The sequence below is a fragment of the Populus euphratica genome, unplaced genomic scaffold (genome assembly GCF_000495115.2).
Source record: "Populus euphratica unplaced genomic scaffold, PopEup_1.0 scaffold394.1, whole genome shotgun sequence".
NCBI lineage: Eukaryota > Viridiplantae > Streptophyta > Magnoliopsida > Malpighiales > Salicaceae > Populus > Populus euphratica.
Window position 1 is genome coordinate 28,635 of NW_011500134.1, and position 17,962 is coordinate 46,596.

General features: G+C 33.0%; 2 protein-coding genes across 6 annotated transcripts; one reads left to right on the forward strand and one right to left on the reverse strand.

The window, feature by feature from the left end:
• The first annotated feature begins 479 nt into the window (after positions 1-479).
• LOC105110439 (uncharacterized) lies at positions 480-1,407 on the forward strand. The gene has a single exon (XM_011005478.1). The coding sequence runs from the start codon at positions 665-667 to the stop codon at positions 1,247-1,249; it is 585 nt and encodes a 194-aa protein (XP_011003780.1). The 5' UTR covers positions 480-664; the 3' UTR covers positions 1,250-1,407.
• A 1,657-nt stretch (positions 1,408-3,064) lies between these two features.
• LOC105110438 (5'-3' exoribonuclease 4-like) lies at positions 3,065-14,423 on the reverse strand. Of its 5 annotated transcripts, none has more exons than XM_011005474.1 (23): positions 14,005-14,417; positions 13,338-13,440; positions 13,172-13,248; positions 12,890-13,081; positions 12,609-12,728; positions 12,438-12,500; positions 12,207-12,353; positions 11,963-12,127; positions 11,458-11,535; positions 10,170-10,256; positions 9,515-9,595; positions 8,737-8,832; positions 7,612-7,682; positions 7,076-7,204; positions 6,889-6,965; positions 6,755-6,795; positions 6,585-6,659; positions 5,584-5,735; positions 5,377-5,481; positions 5,222-5,297; positions 4,616-4,695; positions 3,779-4,347; positions 3,065-3,712 (listed from the first exon to the last, which is right to left on the reverse strand). In XM_011005474.1, exons 1-23 carry the CDS (start codon positions 14,209-14,211, stop codon positions 3,606-3,608), a joined length of 2,898 nt encoding a protein of 965 aa, XP_011003776.1. In that variant the 5' UTR covers positions 14,212-14,417; the 3' UTR covers positions 3,065-3,605. The 5 variants fall into 5 exon arrangements, 4 of the variants coding, with proteins under 4 accessions (XP_011003776.1, XP_011003779.1, XP_011003778.1 ...); XM_011005477.1 differs by having other exon boundaries at positions 3,065-3,695; positions 3,762-4,347; XM_011005476.1 differs by having other exon boundaries at positions 3,065-3,677; positions 3,744-4,347.
• Positions 14,424-17,962: the final 3,539 nt, after the last annotated feature.

Sequence of the window (17,962 nt, forward strand, 5' to 3'; positions counted from 1 at the left end):
CTACATTTAAAAAAAAAAACTTGAAATACTACACTGTAAACATGTTTGCCAAAGCAGCATGCTTGCATTTATGAATTGTTTTAATAAAAAAAACCATGATATTTTACAATGCTCATACACTATTAACATATTATTTTATTATATTAAAAAATAACTTGAAGATCTATTTGAAGCCTAGCGCGAATGATAAAAATTAGTAAATAATAAAATAAACTATTGTTATTTCATGAAAATAGTATTTATTTAACTTCCTTTTTCTATTTTCTTTTTTTATTACTAGATTAATCTAGAAATCATATCTTTCTAAATTCGTTTTTATTTTAATTTACTTACAAAAAAAATAAATATAGAATAGAAAAAAATATATTGGTTGAAGAAATAAAAATATAAAATAAATTTATTTGCAAAATAACTTCACAATAATTCTTTTATATTCTTAAAATAAAAACGGAAGACTTGTAAACCATAAGAATCGATCTGCAATCTCTGTCACTCCCCTCACCTTATCCACCATCCATTCAGAACACGGCATATGCTCTTCCATGGATCCTCTCCTTTTCTCCTCCACCCAGAAAATCAACACGCATTCCATTTTTGTCTACACCCTTTAAGACACAATCACTGGCACAAGAAAAGAAGCCATATAAAACACACAACTTGAGCAATGGCTTGTGCAGCCGCGAGAGCCACTCTGTCCTTCCACCTTCCACAACTTTCCCCTCCAAAATCCAGAACCCATTTCTCGAAGCTATCATTCCTCTCCATTCATAAACCTCAAAAGACTCATCTTTTCTCTCTACACTCCATTGATGTCTCCAGAGAGGACAAGACGCCAACTTTATCAGATTCAACCCAAACCAATCCACCAACAGAGTCTCCTCCCGGAGAAGAAGAAGAAGAGCCACAGTTCGATAAGAGAAGGTTGGAAGAGAAGTTTGCAGTTTTAAACACTGGGATTTATGAGTGTAGGTCTTGTGGCTACAAATATGATGAGGCAGTTGGTGACCCATCATATCCAATACCGCCAGGGTTTCAGTTTGACAAGCTACCTGATGATTGGAGGTGTCCAACTTGTGGGGCTGCAAAGAGTTTCTTTGAGAGTAAAAGTGTGGAGATTGCTGGGTTTGCACAGAACCAGCAGTATGGATTAGGAGGCAATGCACTTACTTCTGGTCAAAAGGCTGTTCTAATATTTGGGACCTTGTTCTTCTTCTTTGTTTTGTTCTTGTCAGGGTATTTTCTGCAATAGTAAATGGTGAGGGTTTTTTTTACATGTTATGCTGTATTATATGTATTTGAAGTTCATTTGGAACAAAATGTTTGCAAACAGAGTAATAATTCAGAAATGGACTTGAGAGCTACACGAACATCAGAATTTAAATGGACTTCTAAGTGTTCTGAGTCGAATCTCTTCTATCAGAAGATCATCTTTTGACTTCTGCTCTCTTCATCTTCAGGTTCTATTGCTAAGCTAGCTCATTATTTCTTCTTTTGTACAGCATTAAACATGCATCTCATCTAAAAATTTGAATAATTTGCATATTTTACTAAGTATCTGACATGCTAGATGATCAATGATTCTCTTATCCTTGGCTGGTTTATGTGGAAGAGAAATGATGAAGCAAAGTAAAATGCTTGACATGAGAGAGAGAGAGAGAGAGAGAGAGACCTATAGTCATTGGGAACGTATATGCAATGCAAGGCGACTGACAAGGAAGATTAAAATTATTATTATTTTTTTTTTTAAAAAGACGAACTGGGAGACGCATTGCTGGATTAATTCTTTTGCCCTTCTCAAATAAAAAACCGCTAGTTATTATTTTCACGAGGATCCACTGATCATTATTATATTAAAGCACAATAAAATAATTTAATTATTGTTGAAAGTAATCTCTTTTTAGAACCAGTGTTCATGTACTTTTTTATATTTTCACTTTTCATAGCATGCTTGGACGACTTCTTAAAAGCAATTTTTTTTTTTAAGTTGTGTTCAAAATTTCTTTAATAATTTTATTGGGTTTTTTTTATATAATCAAATTTATTGGAACAATTTAATAATTTAATAAATATAAATATTATTTTAAAAAAATAATTCACATGTGTATATGCTAAACAGTGGTTTCTCGAGCAATATTCAAATTATCTAAGCAGCCTTTCCATTTTCATGTAACATGTGTAGCTTATGAACATTTTAACTTCTAAACTTTACCTTTTAAATATTTAAACTAATCTTTTAATTTATTTATTTTTAAATTTAGTATGCATTTTTTTTACTGTTTATTTTATTTCAAATCATTTATAAAATTAATTTTTTTCCTTCAATAAAGAGACATAAATTGAAATAGTATAATGATCATTTTGCTTTGTTTTAAAAAAAAAACAATGAACTAGTTATTAAGGTAATATGGTATTTTCATAGGAATCCATTAATCATATTCATATTGATATGTGACAAATTATTCTTTTAGCATTTTAAAAACATATTGAAATGACAATATTATACTTTAAAAAAAAATTAGTGTCCAATGACTTTTTGTATTTTCACTTTTTAAAGCACAATCAGATGATTAAATTACTTTTAAAATTAAAATTTATTTAACTTATGTCTAGGGTTGTTTTTTGTATTTTCAACTTTTTTTTTTTTTTTGCTACAATCAAGTTGTATGAAGGACAATTTGGTAGTATAATAAATATAAATTAACCAAGTATATTAAACTCAACAAATCAATGACCTCGTCTCAAATTTTTATTGCTTCTTTAATAACATTGCTTCGTCTAAATATTTTTTTTACCATGCCTACTACATAGCGTGAGCACCTAGCTAACCTCTAAATGGAAAATGCTGGACGAAAGAATGCTGAAACTAGAGCAAGAATGATACCCAACTCCAACCCTGGATAGAAAGGGCCTTCGGAGAGAACCATCTCTGCCACCTTAAACAGTGAGTGAGCCAGTAGAAACACACCGAAGAGGGCTCTAACAAGCCATAGAACCGGGTTTATTTCAGTCATTGAGCACGTCACCTCGCAAATTAAACTGGAAGATGGAGCCCTCAAGCAGAGAATTCAAACTTGGAAAAAGCTTCTCCTTATTAGGCAATCGTTTAAGGTTTCGTAAGGAACAATCCTTCAGATTCTGTCAGATTTGCACAGAAATCCTGAAAAGCAAAAAGTTCCGAGTCACTAAAAAGGATACCGCGTAGAATTCCATCATCCAAAATAAGGTACATATTGACAACATTTCTGAGATAGATGCCCGATTACAACCAAACATTTGTATGATACAGTTTTCTACGACAATCTGGTAAACAAATAGGAAAATCTGGAACAAAGCAGCTGCGACATGAATGAGGTGAGATGCAGTAAGCTAACTCGCACCAAATCAAAAGTGGATCTCAAAACGGCCAATGTTCACTATATTAAACTCTTTGACATCCACGAGCTCTTGCAGCTGCATACCATCCAGGAATAGTTCCTGTGACTCTTGTTGCCCAAACCGAGTAAATTCGCCAAAAACTTGCGCTTATGCAAAGATTCAAATGAACATACATTGCCACTGCAACGTGGGTGTGGCAAAAACATGCAAGATTCTTCAAATATACAATGTTACTGATGTTTTAAATCTGGCGTCCCCTGAGCTTGAATATCTGGTGTCTCCTGAGCTACTTGTGTCTTAACCTGATAAACCTGCTTCACCTGCTTCTCATTTGGACCCATCGTCTCCTGAGCTATGTGTGTCTTAACCTGATAAACCTGCTTCACCTGCTTCTCATTTGGACCCATCGAAGTTGATTCTCGTTTGAAGTACATTCCAGTGTTTCCTGCAGCTGTTTTGTTGATCCAATTGGTGGGTGGTGATGGAAGTAGACCTGTGTTCTGCTCGGCCTGATTTTGTAAGTTCGGAGTGTTTCCTGGATTCGGCAATCGAGGTGAGATCACTGCAGGTGCCCTGCTTTTGATATTTTCTTCTATGGTCAGAGCAGACACCCCAGTACTCAAGTTATGATACTGTTGATGGTACTGTACTCTGTCTTGAGTCCTAAAGTTGTGTGGGTTGCTTTGCACACCATTTGACAAAGATCGATGCCTAGGATTACTCATCAGGCCTTGCTGGTTACTGCGCTGTGCATAATGATAGTTTGGATCATCCCTATAGCCCCTTCCATAACCAGCTGGTCCAGCTGGTACTGGTCTGTAGAATGTGTAATTGCCGGGGACATTATGATATAGTTGCTGGTCAAACACTCTAGAGGATGAACCATTTGGTTTGATATTAAGAGTGTTCTTGACAAGACGATGAGCTGCATCCCCCAGGGAGGGGCCAGCTGTTGCTCGGTGTACTTGTGGCCTGTAATAAAGAGACAGCACGTGAATTAGGTTATTTAAGAGAAGACGAAGCAGTAAGTTCTAATCCCTACAATCTATGTTTTTTCAGAGGTAAAAAAAAGAGGATATCAATTAAACCCTTCCTTTCTCCACATATAAATTGAGCGAGATGCATTGTCTGTCAAGAATAGCAGGTCATCAACAAATGTCACCCATATTCAACCTAACCACCCAAACATTACAAACCAATGCAAATCAATCATTGCAAAGATGTGGAAATCCATTCGTACCTTTCCCTGCCTTGCTGTCTCCGGCCATTATCTTCATGCCATAATGTGGGGAATGGTTTAAGATCTACAGGTTTTACGATCTGCAAATAGCAAGAACATGCCTCAAATTAGCCATGGACATTTGTGAAATCAAATCATCAACTAACATCAAACCCTGTGACGGCACAACACATTATCCAAAGAAAATGTCTTCAAGGAAACAACATATGAGAATCCTTGCACCTGCAAACTTAACATGACCATTATATTACAATTGCATCAGCACTTCCACCATACGCAGGGAGGAACTTCCAGAAACATAAACCATGACCAAACTCAATTTCCTTGAACACAAGGACTGCCTCCAATTTACTGCCCAGCAATACCTTCGAAAAACATGCATCTAGAGCTCACATACCTTTTCAGGCATGGCCAATTAATTTTCACAGAAGAATCCCAGTTTACTGCTCCAGTAAACTCTGAACTATGAAACCCAATAACATTATTACATTATTTTATGCATGAATTGAATCACTGCCACATCATTAGTTGACAGAAATTTCATGTCCTTGCTTTTCTGCATATAACAAAATAAACCCAATTTACAGGCATCTAGAGCTCACATACCTTTTCAGGCATGACTGCACCCTCAGGAATTTCTGGGATGTGTCCACGGCATTTAGGATTTAGAAATGTGATATTTCTGCAAAGAAAAAGTACACAACATTACACCAAGGATCAATCAGCTTATGAAAACAGCACTGGAAAAGGTTGAAACTTACAAAACTTGGTTACCCTCTAAGGCTGGCAATCCAAGTATAGGAGACGGGACCACACTTCTCCGCACATTTCTCTCATATAACCAAAGACAACCATTCATCCCCCCACTGTAAAAGGTTAGTGTAAAATGAGATGATAAAGCCAGCACACATAAATAATGATTTGACAACTTCAAACTAAAAGATCAATCAACACTAAGACCTACTAACCTGGCTCTTGTGTCAATTTCCCACGCAAATCTTTCACCTACAGATAAATGATCGTTCTGTTGATAGTATGAAATAACTTGTTGAGCTAATGGATGAACAGGATGAATATATAGCAAATCATGCATCACTCTATTCCTGATCTGCTCTTCCTCCTGCAAATAGCAAATCAAAGATTAACATACTTGACATCCAAACTAAAAAGAAGACTGATATGCCACAAAACAGCGAGGTTTAGCTTCTCAAGGATCAAAGCCATTATAGGAGTGTGAACACAACTGACTGCCAACTCTAAACTACCCTTGGTGCTTACAAATGAAATTTCAGGAGAAATTTAAGTACAGGAGGATATATCAGAAACTAAAAAACTTTTCCATCCGGCATGGAAATCACTCAAAAGTCGACATGGATTTATTCGAATACAAATTTAGCAAAAAACTATCAGATCACACAATCAAATAATTGACTATCAAAAAGTTACACAAGTAAAAAGATAAATGAATACGAGTTTATGTTAACAGCCCAACCTCCATTACAGTAACATAAGAAATAAACTTTAGGAACCTTTGGTGACAAAAGCATCTGTAACAAATAAATATTTTTTCTCCGAAATCAGTATTTGAATTGATATTGTTTCCTAGAATTTAAATCAGTAGAAATGCATTATAACTAGGAATCTCAACAGGTTTTTTAAAATATCACATAACGAATCCTTCTCTTTGCACGAAATTGATCTCTCAGACAGTGGCATTTCTCCATTAAATATGTTTTCCCAAATCTTAATTGCATACTTTTCTTTTTCAAATCTCTGAAAACATCAGAGTAAAAGCCTCCAAAAGAATAGCTCAACATCCAAGAGAGCAAAGAACATGTAGCAGTTTATATTTACAAGAACATGTGCAGAGTGAAAGCCTCTAATAAAATGGCCAGCACATACAAGAGAAATTAAAATATAGCTTACGATGGATGAAATTATTGGATACTACTTTAAAAAACCTAAATACCGTTAGAGTGCTTTCAAGCTTCTTTGTCTGGGCAAGCAATTTCCTCTCATCAATGAATGGCAATTTGGCAATACCCTAGCTTCCAATAAATATAAGGTAAATATAATCAGTTGATAAAAAAATGGTATAGTTAAAACACATGTATTGATAACCAATAGAGAATAATTTACCTGCCAAGCAAAGCGCTTGCCATTCATGTCAATTTCAAAATCTGTCCATGATAAAGAAACTCCATTAATCTTGTGAAGAAGATAAACACTTCCTTGAGGTAAATTAATCAATATCCTTCAATCAATTCTTTTACCTGAGGGAAAGAATCTATGAATTGGTGAAGATGGATTGGTCATCAATTTCCTGTATTCTTTTGGCAAAGCATTAGAACTGTAGTATGCCCAAAGGATGACACACAGCACAGAAAGAATAATCAGACAGAGTATCCAAGGTAAAATTGAAAATGCAAGGAGTTCACGTAAAAAAGAAAGAAAAAAAACCTTGCAGCTGGTAGGGTTCCCATAAGTTGATCAAAGGGTTTGAATGGCTCTCCAATAAAAAAGTTCAATTCCACCTCACCCAGATCCTTAAGATCTGAAGCAAATGGAGCATAGTGGAACGGATAAAACCTGAAGCAGACAACAGAGAATTCCAACTTCAACTAATTGCAGTAAGGAACCGTATCATATAAGCTTATAGAGTGAATGGAAGCCTATTTTTGTCCATTTGATGAGCAGAGTGATGGCAAAGTTAAATTTAGGTGTCACAAGCTTGCTTGGCAGGTTATATGCTTAAGAGCTCAGGGTCAAAACCACCTTCAAAATAGATAGAATTATAGTTCTCAACTTTCAATGAACTTACTGTCCTCTTTTCCATTATTTCTTTACTCATGTATAGAGCTTGAAGACATTATGCATTCATAAATAGGTTTGTATTTTTGGGCACATGCTTGTGCTTGAAACTCCAATAAAACAAATTAAATAGCCAGTGAAAAGAAGTATAATGACTTTCTAGTTTCTGCCTTTATTGAACTGACCATTGCCAAGAGCAAACACCTTGCAAGTAATAACGACAGACCCAACACAAACCTTGCACATACTTCAATACCTGCATGAACAACATCAAATGTTATTTTCTTTTTTCTTCAGATACATGATTGGTTGTACAGAAAACAAGTGATGGACAGGGGAGACCAAAAAGGAATCATTAGCAACATAAAAAAAAATTATACTCCAGAAACCATATCCGGCACACTTCCTACATCCAAATCTTCTGTCACCCCAGATTTCTATTTGTTATGATGACAAGCAACTGACTTTTTCTCTATCTATTCATTATTTTCTTCTTCTTTTTTCCTTTGGTTAAGATAGTACATAATAGCGTTCCCATTCAAGGAAAAACATACAAAACTCCTAATAGCGTTCCCATTCAAGGAAAAACATGCAAAACTCCTTGATTTTTCAAAAGCAGCCTTATTTTCTTCATGTAAATCTGTGAAGTTCACCTTATTATATTACACCTTCAAACTAAAGTCAATATAAATTAAGAAATCTCAAAATGAAAAGTTGGAGAAAATAATGGAACTTGAGATCATAATAAAACAAATACAATCACAATGAAGAACATATTCATTTGTTGAAAAAAATGTGAACTCTTTGAAGCAGGAAACAAGAAGCCAATAGCATGCTGATAGCACAGCAATAAGACTAATGACACCCAAAGATCATCCAGATAAACTAATAAATGAACTCTTAGGAACTGGAAATGAGAAGCCAACAGCAAGTTGATAGCACAACAGTGAGACAAGTAGCAGTGGCACTCAAGGTCACCCATATAACCTAATAACTATAACGAAAACCACCCCATGGTGTATCAATTAAAAAGGGTGATTGAAAGACTCATTTAATGTACTTCATCATGCCAAGGGATCTCAGAATGAAGACCATGTAACTACAGGGAAAACAAATGTGTACAAGCAACCTTGCAGCTTTGACACTGGGGCCTGGGGGTTCTTAAGGAGGAAGGACTGGTGGGGGGAGACAGACGGTCGTCATGAACTACTGCGTACACACAAAATTTTGCTACCAAGAGAAAATGCAGATAATAATCTATATGGATATGCTAAGGTGCTAATTGCATGATTAGGAAAAAAACAACTTACCACTTCCTTTCTAACTTTGGCAATCTCCTCTTGTTTTGACAACTCAAATTTCTCAGCATAGTATCTCTCTTTGTATCCAGGTTCCCCTAATTTAACCTGACAAGAACAAAAATGAACCAAAGTTTATACCAGGAGAATGGACAACCAGAAAGACAAAAGACTAGCCTTCAAATGGGCTGGCATTGTCCTCAGTTGGCCCACAAGATGCAAGGCCATGGATAAGCAAACTTGCAAATATCAAACAGAAATCAAGCCCGCTAGAGTAAATGGATGTTCAATATTAAGAAACTACTGAACCAAAATAATCTTCGCTGTTTATCTACAAAATAAAATCTACCTCTGATGACAAGGAACTTAAGGCAAAACTGTAAGTTACAGATTTACCAGTTAGAAAGCAAAAGCAATTATTATTTTTTAAATCATAAAAACCCTATTAAGAAAAGAAAAATCCTTAGGTCACCAAACACAACATGGGAATCATACAAAATTAGCTTTATAGTCCTTTCTCTTGAAGAGTTATGACCAACATCCTGTATTGAGAAATTAGAAACAATATTAAGCATCAACTCCTCTAACGAGCTTTTGTCTATACATGGAGAAGGAAGTCCAAAAAAATGAGAGAGGATTGAGGTTTCTGTCAAAAACTAACTGGAAAGGAATTGATAATTGGTTCATTTTTGTTTAATATAGATCCTAAACAATTTTTCGCAGGCAAATTCAGAACACAACACATCTATTTAAATCCATATCATCAAATGAAAATATTATAGGCACGAACCTTATCTACAACTGGTGTTTGTATCACTTCAGAGGACTCGCTTCTTGCTTTGAGTTTCATCTCTTCATTATTATCGAAAGCCTGAAAACGGATTATCCACACAAGTACAAACAAAAAGATAACCAGAGAAGACAGTATGTATATGACTCCAAAACTCAAAATTTGCCACAGAAGAAAAATAGAAAGAAGAATACAGTCTGCTTTGCAATGTGTGTATAAAAATTTGACGTGAATCGTAGAGAACTAAGCATTCCAAACAAGATAAGGGAATCCCCTAAATTTCTTCAGCTCTAGCACACAAAGCAAAAATCTTATCACTAGACCAATTTTCGGAGTGCATCTTAAATTTTGTAATGGTTTACAAAACCTAATACGTGTACTAATAAAGTAAATCAGGAGCAGCATATGGGCTTCATTTAGGGCCAACATCCTACCTGCTGTATCTAGCAAATTTACAGTTACAGATAAGTTAACTCAATGCCAAGATTTTACAAAAATTGTCATCTAAACATAAATAGTTTCTAGCCAACAAGATGGTCCAACAAGTGAACATGCTATTACCAGCAATAAATAATAAAAATAAATGCAGATGCTTGCATTAGACCCAAGGATGAGAACTGAAGACTATAAGTCCATGCATGGAAAAAGAAAGCACCTGTTGTATACGAGTCCTCTTCTGAAAGATCTGCTCCTCATAAACAGCAACACACTGAATAAAGTGTTCTACTTTATCTAGGAAAACCTGTATACAGAAGCTAATTGAAATCAGAACATTCATTAGAACTCATGCTCACAATGGTGGAGCAAAATCATTCCCGGAAAGTAACCAGAGAAGCAGCATAAAAAGTATGAAATACAAGCCATGGTGATTTAAAAGGGGAAAGAAGCACTGAAGAACAAGTTTTTTTGGCAAATCCAGCAGATAGATGTAACTATTTCATGATATGGGTGGCAAAGAGCAATAACTAATAAAAAGATTATCTAACCAAGTAAGACTTTCAGAGCGAAAAAGGAACTTCTTTGAGAGAAAAGGAGAAATAAAAAAAGTAGTATAGAATAACTAGGGGTCAAGACAGGCTATAACATGTCTATATCTTGGCTAGAAGCGACTGAATATTATAGCACATGTTTAGCAAGCAAGTCATTCTAGAAATTCAAGCATATAAAATGAGCCAAACCTGAATTCAATTTCCAAACAAATAAGAATGATAAAAGAGATACGGAGGAAAGGGTGGAATTGGGCAGCTAAGATCTAATTCTATTTGGAGACAACCAAATGCATTGATATGTATGAACTTTCTACTATTTAGAATGATATCTTCCAAAAACATAAAGCAAAAATCTCATGTTATCGCTAGTATCCTCTTGTCTCAAGTGGTCTACATTAATTCAGATGGCTATAGGATGAAATGGAAGGGCTAAATCAGTTCGAAATCAAGTCCAAAGCTAGAAAACTTAGATGAATCTAAGTATTTTTAGAAACACTACACTCACCAGAAGTCTTAAACCATCATCGCTCATAAACAACAAAAATCTCTCACTACAAACTCTAACAGAAATTCTTGTCTATAACTTTGTAAATTATTTATTAATTTTTATTAGCAGATTTTATTGAGTAAATCCACTTGATTAAAAGGAGAAGTAATCTAAATTAAAAGGAGAAAAAAAAAACTTGGTTTTGAAGAGTTAGAGCAGAGGCGGGAGCAAAACAACAAGAATGAACAGACCATCATTAACAATGTTAATCTAAATTTTCAAGCGTAGCGCACAGTTTCCACCTGATCATAATTGTGATAAATGAAAAAAATGGATGCATGATATAAAATTAGACTAATGTTATATTCCAAATCTTTAACAGATTTCATATAATGAGAAACATAAACTAATTCCAGAGTATAGTCAAAGGCGCAAGTATTGTAGAGAACATAAAAAAGAGAAATTACCTCACCCGCAAGAGTAAGATAACCACCCATTGCAAAGAACTCCCTTCTATAAATATGCATCAGTAAGCTTATAGCACCCTGAATCAGGAAAGGACGTGATGGTGAAGTTGATAAAACTGAGGAGTCAATATATAGTTTAGATAGCACCAGGAAGAACAGCAAAGTGAAAACCATGAAGCAACAGAACTTCAAAACAAAACTATGGCCAAAATAAATAAAAACATCAATATCTTTCTTTTTCATTGACAAAAGAAGAAAAGATTTCATAACAAGAAGTAGAGGAGAGATTGGAGGAAAAAAGCAGATCAATGTCACTTAATATTAGCTAAAAAGCATCCAAACGAACTAGAAGCTGAGCACCACAAACAAGCTACAAAACAAAGACCACCTCATCTCATAATAATTGTTTGTCAAGAGTTGATCACTGAAAAACTAAACAAATGGAACTCAGCCTGTTGTTCAGTCCCAAACTCATTCGTATAACCATTGCTTGCTACTAACATACCTCCCTAATTTCCAATGTTGGCATATGCGGAAGGAAGTCATTGCCAACAAAAAAACACATGAACACAAAGTCATCCACTATCCGTTCAAAGTCAATAGCAAATGGTGGGTTCAGAATGTCCAGATCATATTGCAAATATTCTCGCAGCACCCAGATGTTGAGGAACTGTTCAAATAAGGAGACAGCTTAGAAATACTACGACGAGATGGAAACAAATGGAAACAGTTGATGTCCGTTCTTCAACCTGATATTTCTTCTTGTGAATTGGGGTATCATCTACCACATGCCAATCTAAAGCATCATCTCCTTGCTTGCCATGACATTCAGCTGCAAGATGACCAGCTTGACCGCAGAGAAAACATTTATCCTGCTGCCCGGGAAGTGTAACTATCTGTACAATCAACGCATATAAAATTTATGACTGACCAATAATCGATGGAGAAATGATGCCAACTTTAGGATATGAGCTGCAAACCTCTCTTAATATGGAAAAGTGAACCTCATGCGTGGCTAAAGACAGCATAATCAAATCTGCATCCTGACCACAAACAAAATATTTTCATAGGATTAGCAGTTAGATGCCAAAATAATAATAAAACAATAAGATCTGAAATGCCAAAATGCCTCAAATCAGAAACACGCTCACCAGGCTATACAGACAATGGCGTGTGTTTGGATTGAAACCGGAAAGGTTGCGTTGCAATCTTATATAAGACATGATTTTGTGCTCTCCCTCACCAGGAACATTTGAATCAGAAAGAATAACCTTCAAATAATCACCCAATGCAGCCCCATAAATAAATTTAGAGAACACAAAGTATCCTGAAAAGCCGAAAGTATATTCAAAAGATACAGAAGGGACTACTCCAAAGACAAGGAATGATCCGATCTATAACAAACTACGCGAAAGGAGAACATCCATCACACCTTGGTATTCTGCCAGCCCAGATTGTGATTCAATCTACTTTGTATATAATACTGAAGCGCAGTCGATAGAGCAGCCATAAATTGAGTGCCGGGAGTGATAACATTAGAATCAAATGTTTCACGCTTTTCTTTAACGGATAAAAGCTCCCCCTCAGCCTCAAATTCTTTCCTCAATCTTTCTTCTTCAGCTTCCTACATACATCATAAATAAAATGACACTAAGATCATCGCTTCTACAAAAGAGGATCCACTAAAAAAACCATTAAATTATCTCAATCTTACTGCTTGAGCAGCATCTTTTGCAGCTCTAAACCGTCGCGACCGTTGCTGGTTCATTTTAGCTCTAGGAGCAACCCCATCTATAATTATCCCAGGAAAAAAGCAATTAACTTTAAATGATTATAAATTCAACAAATACCAAAACTGATTAAAAAAACAAGAACCCTACCAATTGCCATAAAAAGTAGTTTCCTTGGACGAACCAAAGCAAACAAGTGATCAATGTAAGCAAATATGGACTTGAACACATCATCATAAGTAGCAGGTGCAGGCTGTAAACAAAATCAAAAGTAAGAAACCATTCAACTTATTTTTAATTACACCCAGAAACTATATATATATAACTCTTTTAAGCCCAAACCATCAAAATTGACAACAATTAATTCACACAAACAAAATCAAAGATTTCCTCTTTTAAATCTTACAATATAAAATTCTACAACTTGCGTAAAATATATGCTTCCATTCAATACTAGCCATGAAAAATGGACAGCATTTAAATAACACACAAAAACTTTCAATCTTTTAAACCTTAACAAAACCCTATAACATGTGTAAAATTATAAATGAATGTTCATTTTAAACACTATCCATCAAAATCAACAACTACATCCAACAACACACAAAAAAACCCCTCTTTTAAACCTAGCTAAAACTTTACAATCTGTATAGGTATAGCTTTGCAGCGAACAATAACCATCAAAATTTAACAACAGTCAATTGCATTTACATCAAAATTTAACAGCAATTCATTTACAAATACAAAAAACCTCCTTTTAAACCCTAAGAAGTTAAGATTCCAGAAAACTATACAAGTATAAGTTGGTAAACTGTACCTTGCCTTCAGGGTGGAAGCAGGGATGGATAATCCCGTTCATATCCAAATACAGATTGTCAAACTCAATACCGTTAGGGTTAGGCTTTGAAACATCGATTGGTTTGGAGTTTCCATTCGAATCCTCTTGAGGTTCCTCTTCGATCACATCCGAAATTGATAGCGGGTATCGGTCTGCGAGAAGCCTGTAGAATGCCGGTACACCCATGTCCAGACTTTCTGGCTACGTCCGGCTCTGGTTCGATCGAGATCGGAGAATTGAAGCGAGTGGCTTTTCTTGTGGGTTTTTTATTGAAAGGAAGGGTCATCGTAACGGTGTTGGGTACGGTGAGTGCGGTGACAGACAAATGGACGAGATTGCCCGCGTAAAGGAGATTCGTTGAGTCGTGGTTGGACTTTGGACTTCGAATGGCGGCGAGGAAGCGTGATTTTGGGCGGGAACTGGGGGTTAATTGGGGAAGAAAATATTAGACCGGCGACTAATCGTGCCATTTTGATATTCAACCGGTCAAGCTTTAATTGAATGTTTTGATCAAAATTTGGCTAGATTAAAAAAAAAAAAAGATGTTAAACCATTGAGTGGGTAGAAAAAATAAATTCATATACAATTAATTTAAACAACGACTTCGTCGCATTTTTTTGAAAATTGCTTCTTTGGCAATATTATATCTATGAGATTAGTGCAAGAAAAAATTGAATCCCTGTGAAAAAAAAAAAACAATGTAGCTCTAAACACAAAACAATATAGACAACAACAGCAAAACAAATTTGGTCCCTGGAGTTGTTTATGCCTTAGTCCCTTAATTTTTTTTTCTTTTTATTTGATCATTGGATATTATTTTAATTTATAATTAGTCTTTGTAATTTATTTCTCATGTGTGCATGTAGGCGTGCATATAACAATCCAAAGATGTTATAAAAATATTTTGTCACTTGGATTAGTTATCGATTTTGCAAAACAAAATTCAATTTATTTGATTAAAGGTTAAATAAATGTCCAGCCTCTTTTTTGCCAATTTCATTGGCTAATTTGCATGATAAGGAGGGCATTCATATTCTTTTTTTATATTTTAGTGTTTTTTTTAATTTGATTTTTTTTTATATCTAGGACTTAATTTAGTATTTGATTATGGTTGTCTTGATACGGAGATCTTGTAGTGTCAAGAGATTTTTTCAGTGCTTAATTAATATTTAATTTAAAAAATAAGATAAAATTCAATTCATTTAAATATTTTTAAATATTGAAGGACCAGGATTCAATCCGATACAAGTTGTGAATTTGGCTATTAAGTTGTCATTAACATCAACAAGCCTAGTTTAAAAGATCTTACAAAATAAAAAATAGCATAAATTATAGAATTTGAATATTTCTCTAAGAATTAAACATTTTATTTGACAAGTGTGTTATCATTGCATTCCAACTTGCAGTGAATTAATTGGAAAAAAAAAATATAAAGTAATACATGCTAGAAGAACTGTAAGTGTTATTGTTGCCCATTACTTAACCATAAACTCTAAAAATTATGATTGTGATATGTGTGGAGTTTTTGTTCCAATATTTCAGTCCAATATAATATTGATTGATAATTAATGAATCGTGTTTTTCCTTTGAAAATGAAAAACCTTTTCTCAGATGTTTTGAGTTAATGTCCCATGACATATTAAATATATATAAAAAACCTTTTCTCAGATGTTTTGAGTTAGTGTCCCATGACATATTAAATACACACACACACACACACTTAGTTTAAGAGATAACAATGAAGATGTAAAAATAAATTCGGAGATGATTTTAAAATAAATTTATATAATTTCAAAATAAAAAGAAAAGTAATGTGTCTTTTCTATTTTAATCATTTATCTTTTTTTAATTGTTTCAGAGCTAAACATTATTTCAATAATAATTTTCAAGATTTACATATCCCTGTTAAAAAATATATATTTGGTATTTCAATATATAATATTTTCAAAATTATTTTTTAATTGAATATATATTAAAATAATATTTTTAGATTTTTTAACATTATTACATTAAAATTATTATAAAATAATAAAAAATATTTTTAAGACTGTAAATATTAAAAAAAATCTAAAAATAAAAATAGTTATGGTTGTAACATGTACTTAGGGTACTTAGGGTTGTGATTGTAAAATAATTCACTAAAAAACAAATCTTGGAATAATATCAAATATATCTTCTCCTTGTTACACCGAGATCTTCTCCTTAATCATTCTTTGATTCCTTTTTTTGTACTCAATGTTCTTTCTGTAATTTTAAACTAATCCACATGTTAATTAAAAATAAATATCCTTTAATTACTTTTTTTTAAATTAATTATAATTTGATTACCGTTTAGATAACTTTAAACATGAGTTTGCCTACAAAATACTTGCACCCAAAGTCAACAGATACGTGTCTTTACCTACTAAACTGCCTTTGCTTGTCTAAGCAGACAAGTCTGGGATCATCACGGTGGTCCTAGCAATCAAACTCTCTGAGCTGGCAATATTTATTTGTCTATTGAAGAGGTGGAAATTTATCAATGTCAAAACGAGTCAATATTCTGCATCCGTTTATATTTTACTGTATATTAACTATTCATAATTTTATTTTCATTTTAATCTGTAATTTTTTTTATGTAATTGCTTCTTTTTTTTTTTGCTAAATTCAAGAGCAATTTATCAGATTTATTAATTAAGAATAAAATTAAAAATTAAAAAATATATATAAAAATAAGTGATTGATTTTGAGTTCACACAAAAAAATTTACTCATAACTTACACTTTAAAAATTATTCACATCTGGTATTTTAATAATTTTTTTAATTTAATTTTGATACAAAAATTTATTTATTATCTAGTCTCTGATTTGAGAGGGAAAAAAAGTCGATAAATTATGATAATAGAGAAAGAAAAATACCCATGACAATGATTTAGATAACAAAAATGATCGATATTTCTGTTAAATAGTTTTATTTAACGAGGAAAGTTTCTATTAGTTTTTTGTACTGTTAAAGCTCGTTAAAAAACAAATTTAAACTCGAGAAAATTTTTGATTTCATATTAATTTTGATTCTAAGAGGTGTTTTTAAGGAATTAATAAGTTTATCATGGTTGTTAAGATGTTTTATAGGTTTATGGATAAAAAATATGTTGAAAAATGGTTTTTAGGTAAAAAAATCTTAAGCTCGGATCTTTTAGACATCATAATGACTGGAAACTAGGAAAAATCAAACAAAGTATTATTTGATTTTGTTAAAAAAAATTAAGACAACCAACATGTTAACCATTTATATGCAAAAAAAAAAAGAAAAAAAAAGAGAAAAATAGAGAAACCCAAACAAGCACCAAAAACAAAATAGACAAAGCAAGAGGACTTGGTTTATTAGGCCCAACATCACTTGATCTTTTTTTATTTTCTATTTTTTAGATAAATGCATTCTTTGATATGTTTTCTTTTTAAAATTATTATTTATATTTATATTTAAATTAATACTTATTCTCTTTTTTATTTTGTTCCTATATTTATATTTATATTTATATTTAAATCAATACTTATTCTCTTTTTTATTTTGTTTCCATAGCCTATTTTAAATTATTTTTTTATTTTTATGTATTTGATTTTTGAAGAGATTTTTTTTCATCTTTTGTGCAGGTAACATTATTTTTTTAGTTTTTAGATAATATTTAGATCATGCTTAGAATTGTATGATATCATTTTTTTTATTTTATTTAATCAATTTATGCGTGTCTATTTATATTATCATTTAGTTAAATAAAAATTATTTTAATAAAAAATTTAGAAATATAATTAAATAAATGTTTGATATTTATCTATTGATTTTTTATAATTTTATTTTTAGTTATTGTTTATAATTTTTTTCATTCATTAACATTTGTTGATTTATTTAATTATATGTATTTGTATATTTTTTATTTTTTGTATAAAAACACATTAA

What these genes read in the sequence shown, in the direction of transcription:
- LOC105110439 (XM_011005478.1), top strand. Translation starts at nt 665, where the DNA reads ATGGCTTGTGCAGCCGCGAGAGCCACTCTGTCCTTCCACCTTCCACAA.
- LOC105110438 (XM_011005473.1), bottom strand. Translation starts at nt 14,211, where the DNA reads ATGGGTGTACCGGCATTCTACAGGCTTCTCGCAGACCGATACCCGCTA. An exon ending in TTCACAAGAAGAAATATCAG is followed by an intron (nt 12,128 to 12,206) that starts GTTGAAGAACGG and finishes TTATTTGAACAG; the next exon opens with TTCCTCAACATCTGGGTGCT. An exon ending in GGAACCCTACCAGCTGCAAG is followed by an intron (nt 6,966 to 7,075) that starts GTTTTTTTTCTT and finishes GGCATACTACAG; the next exon opens with TTCTAATGCTTTGCCAAAAG.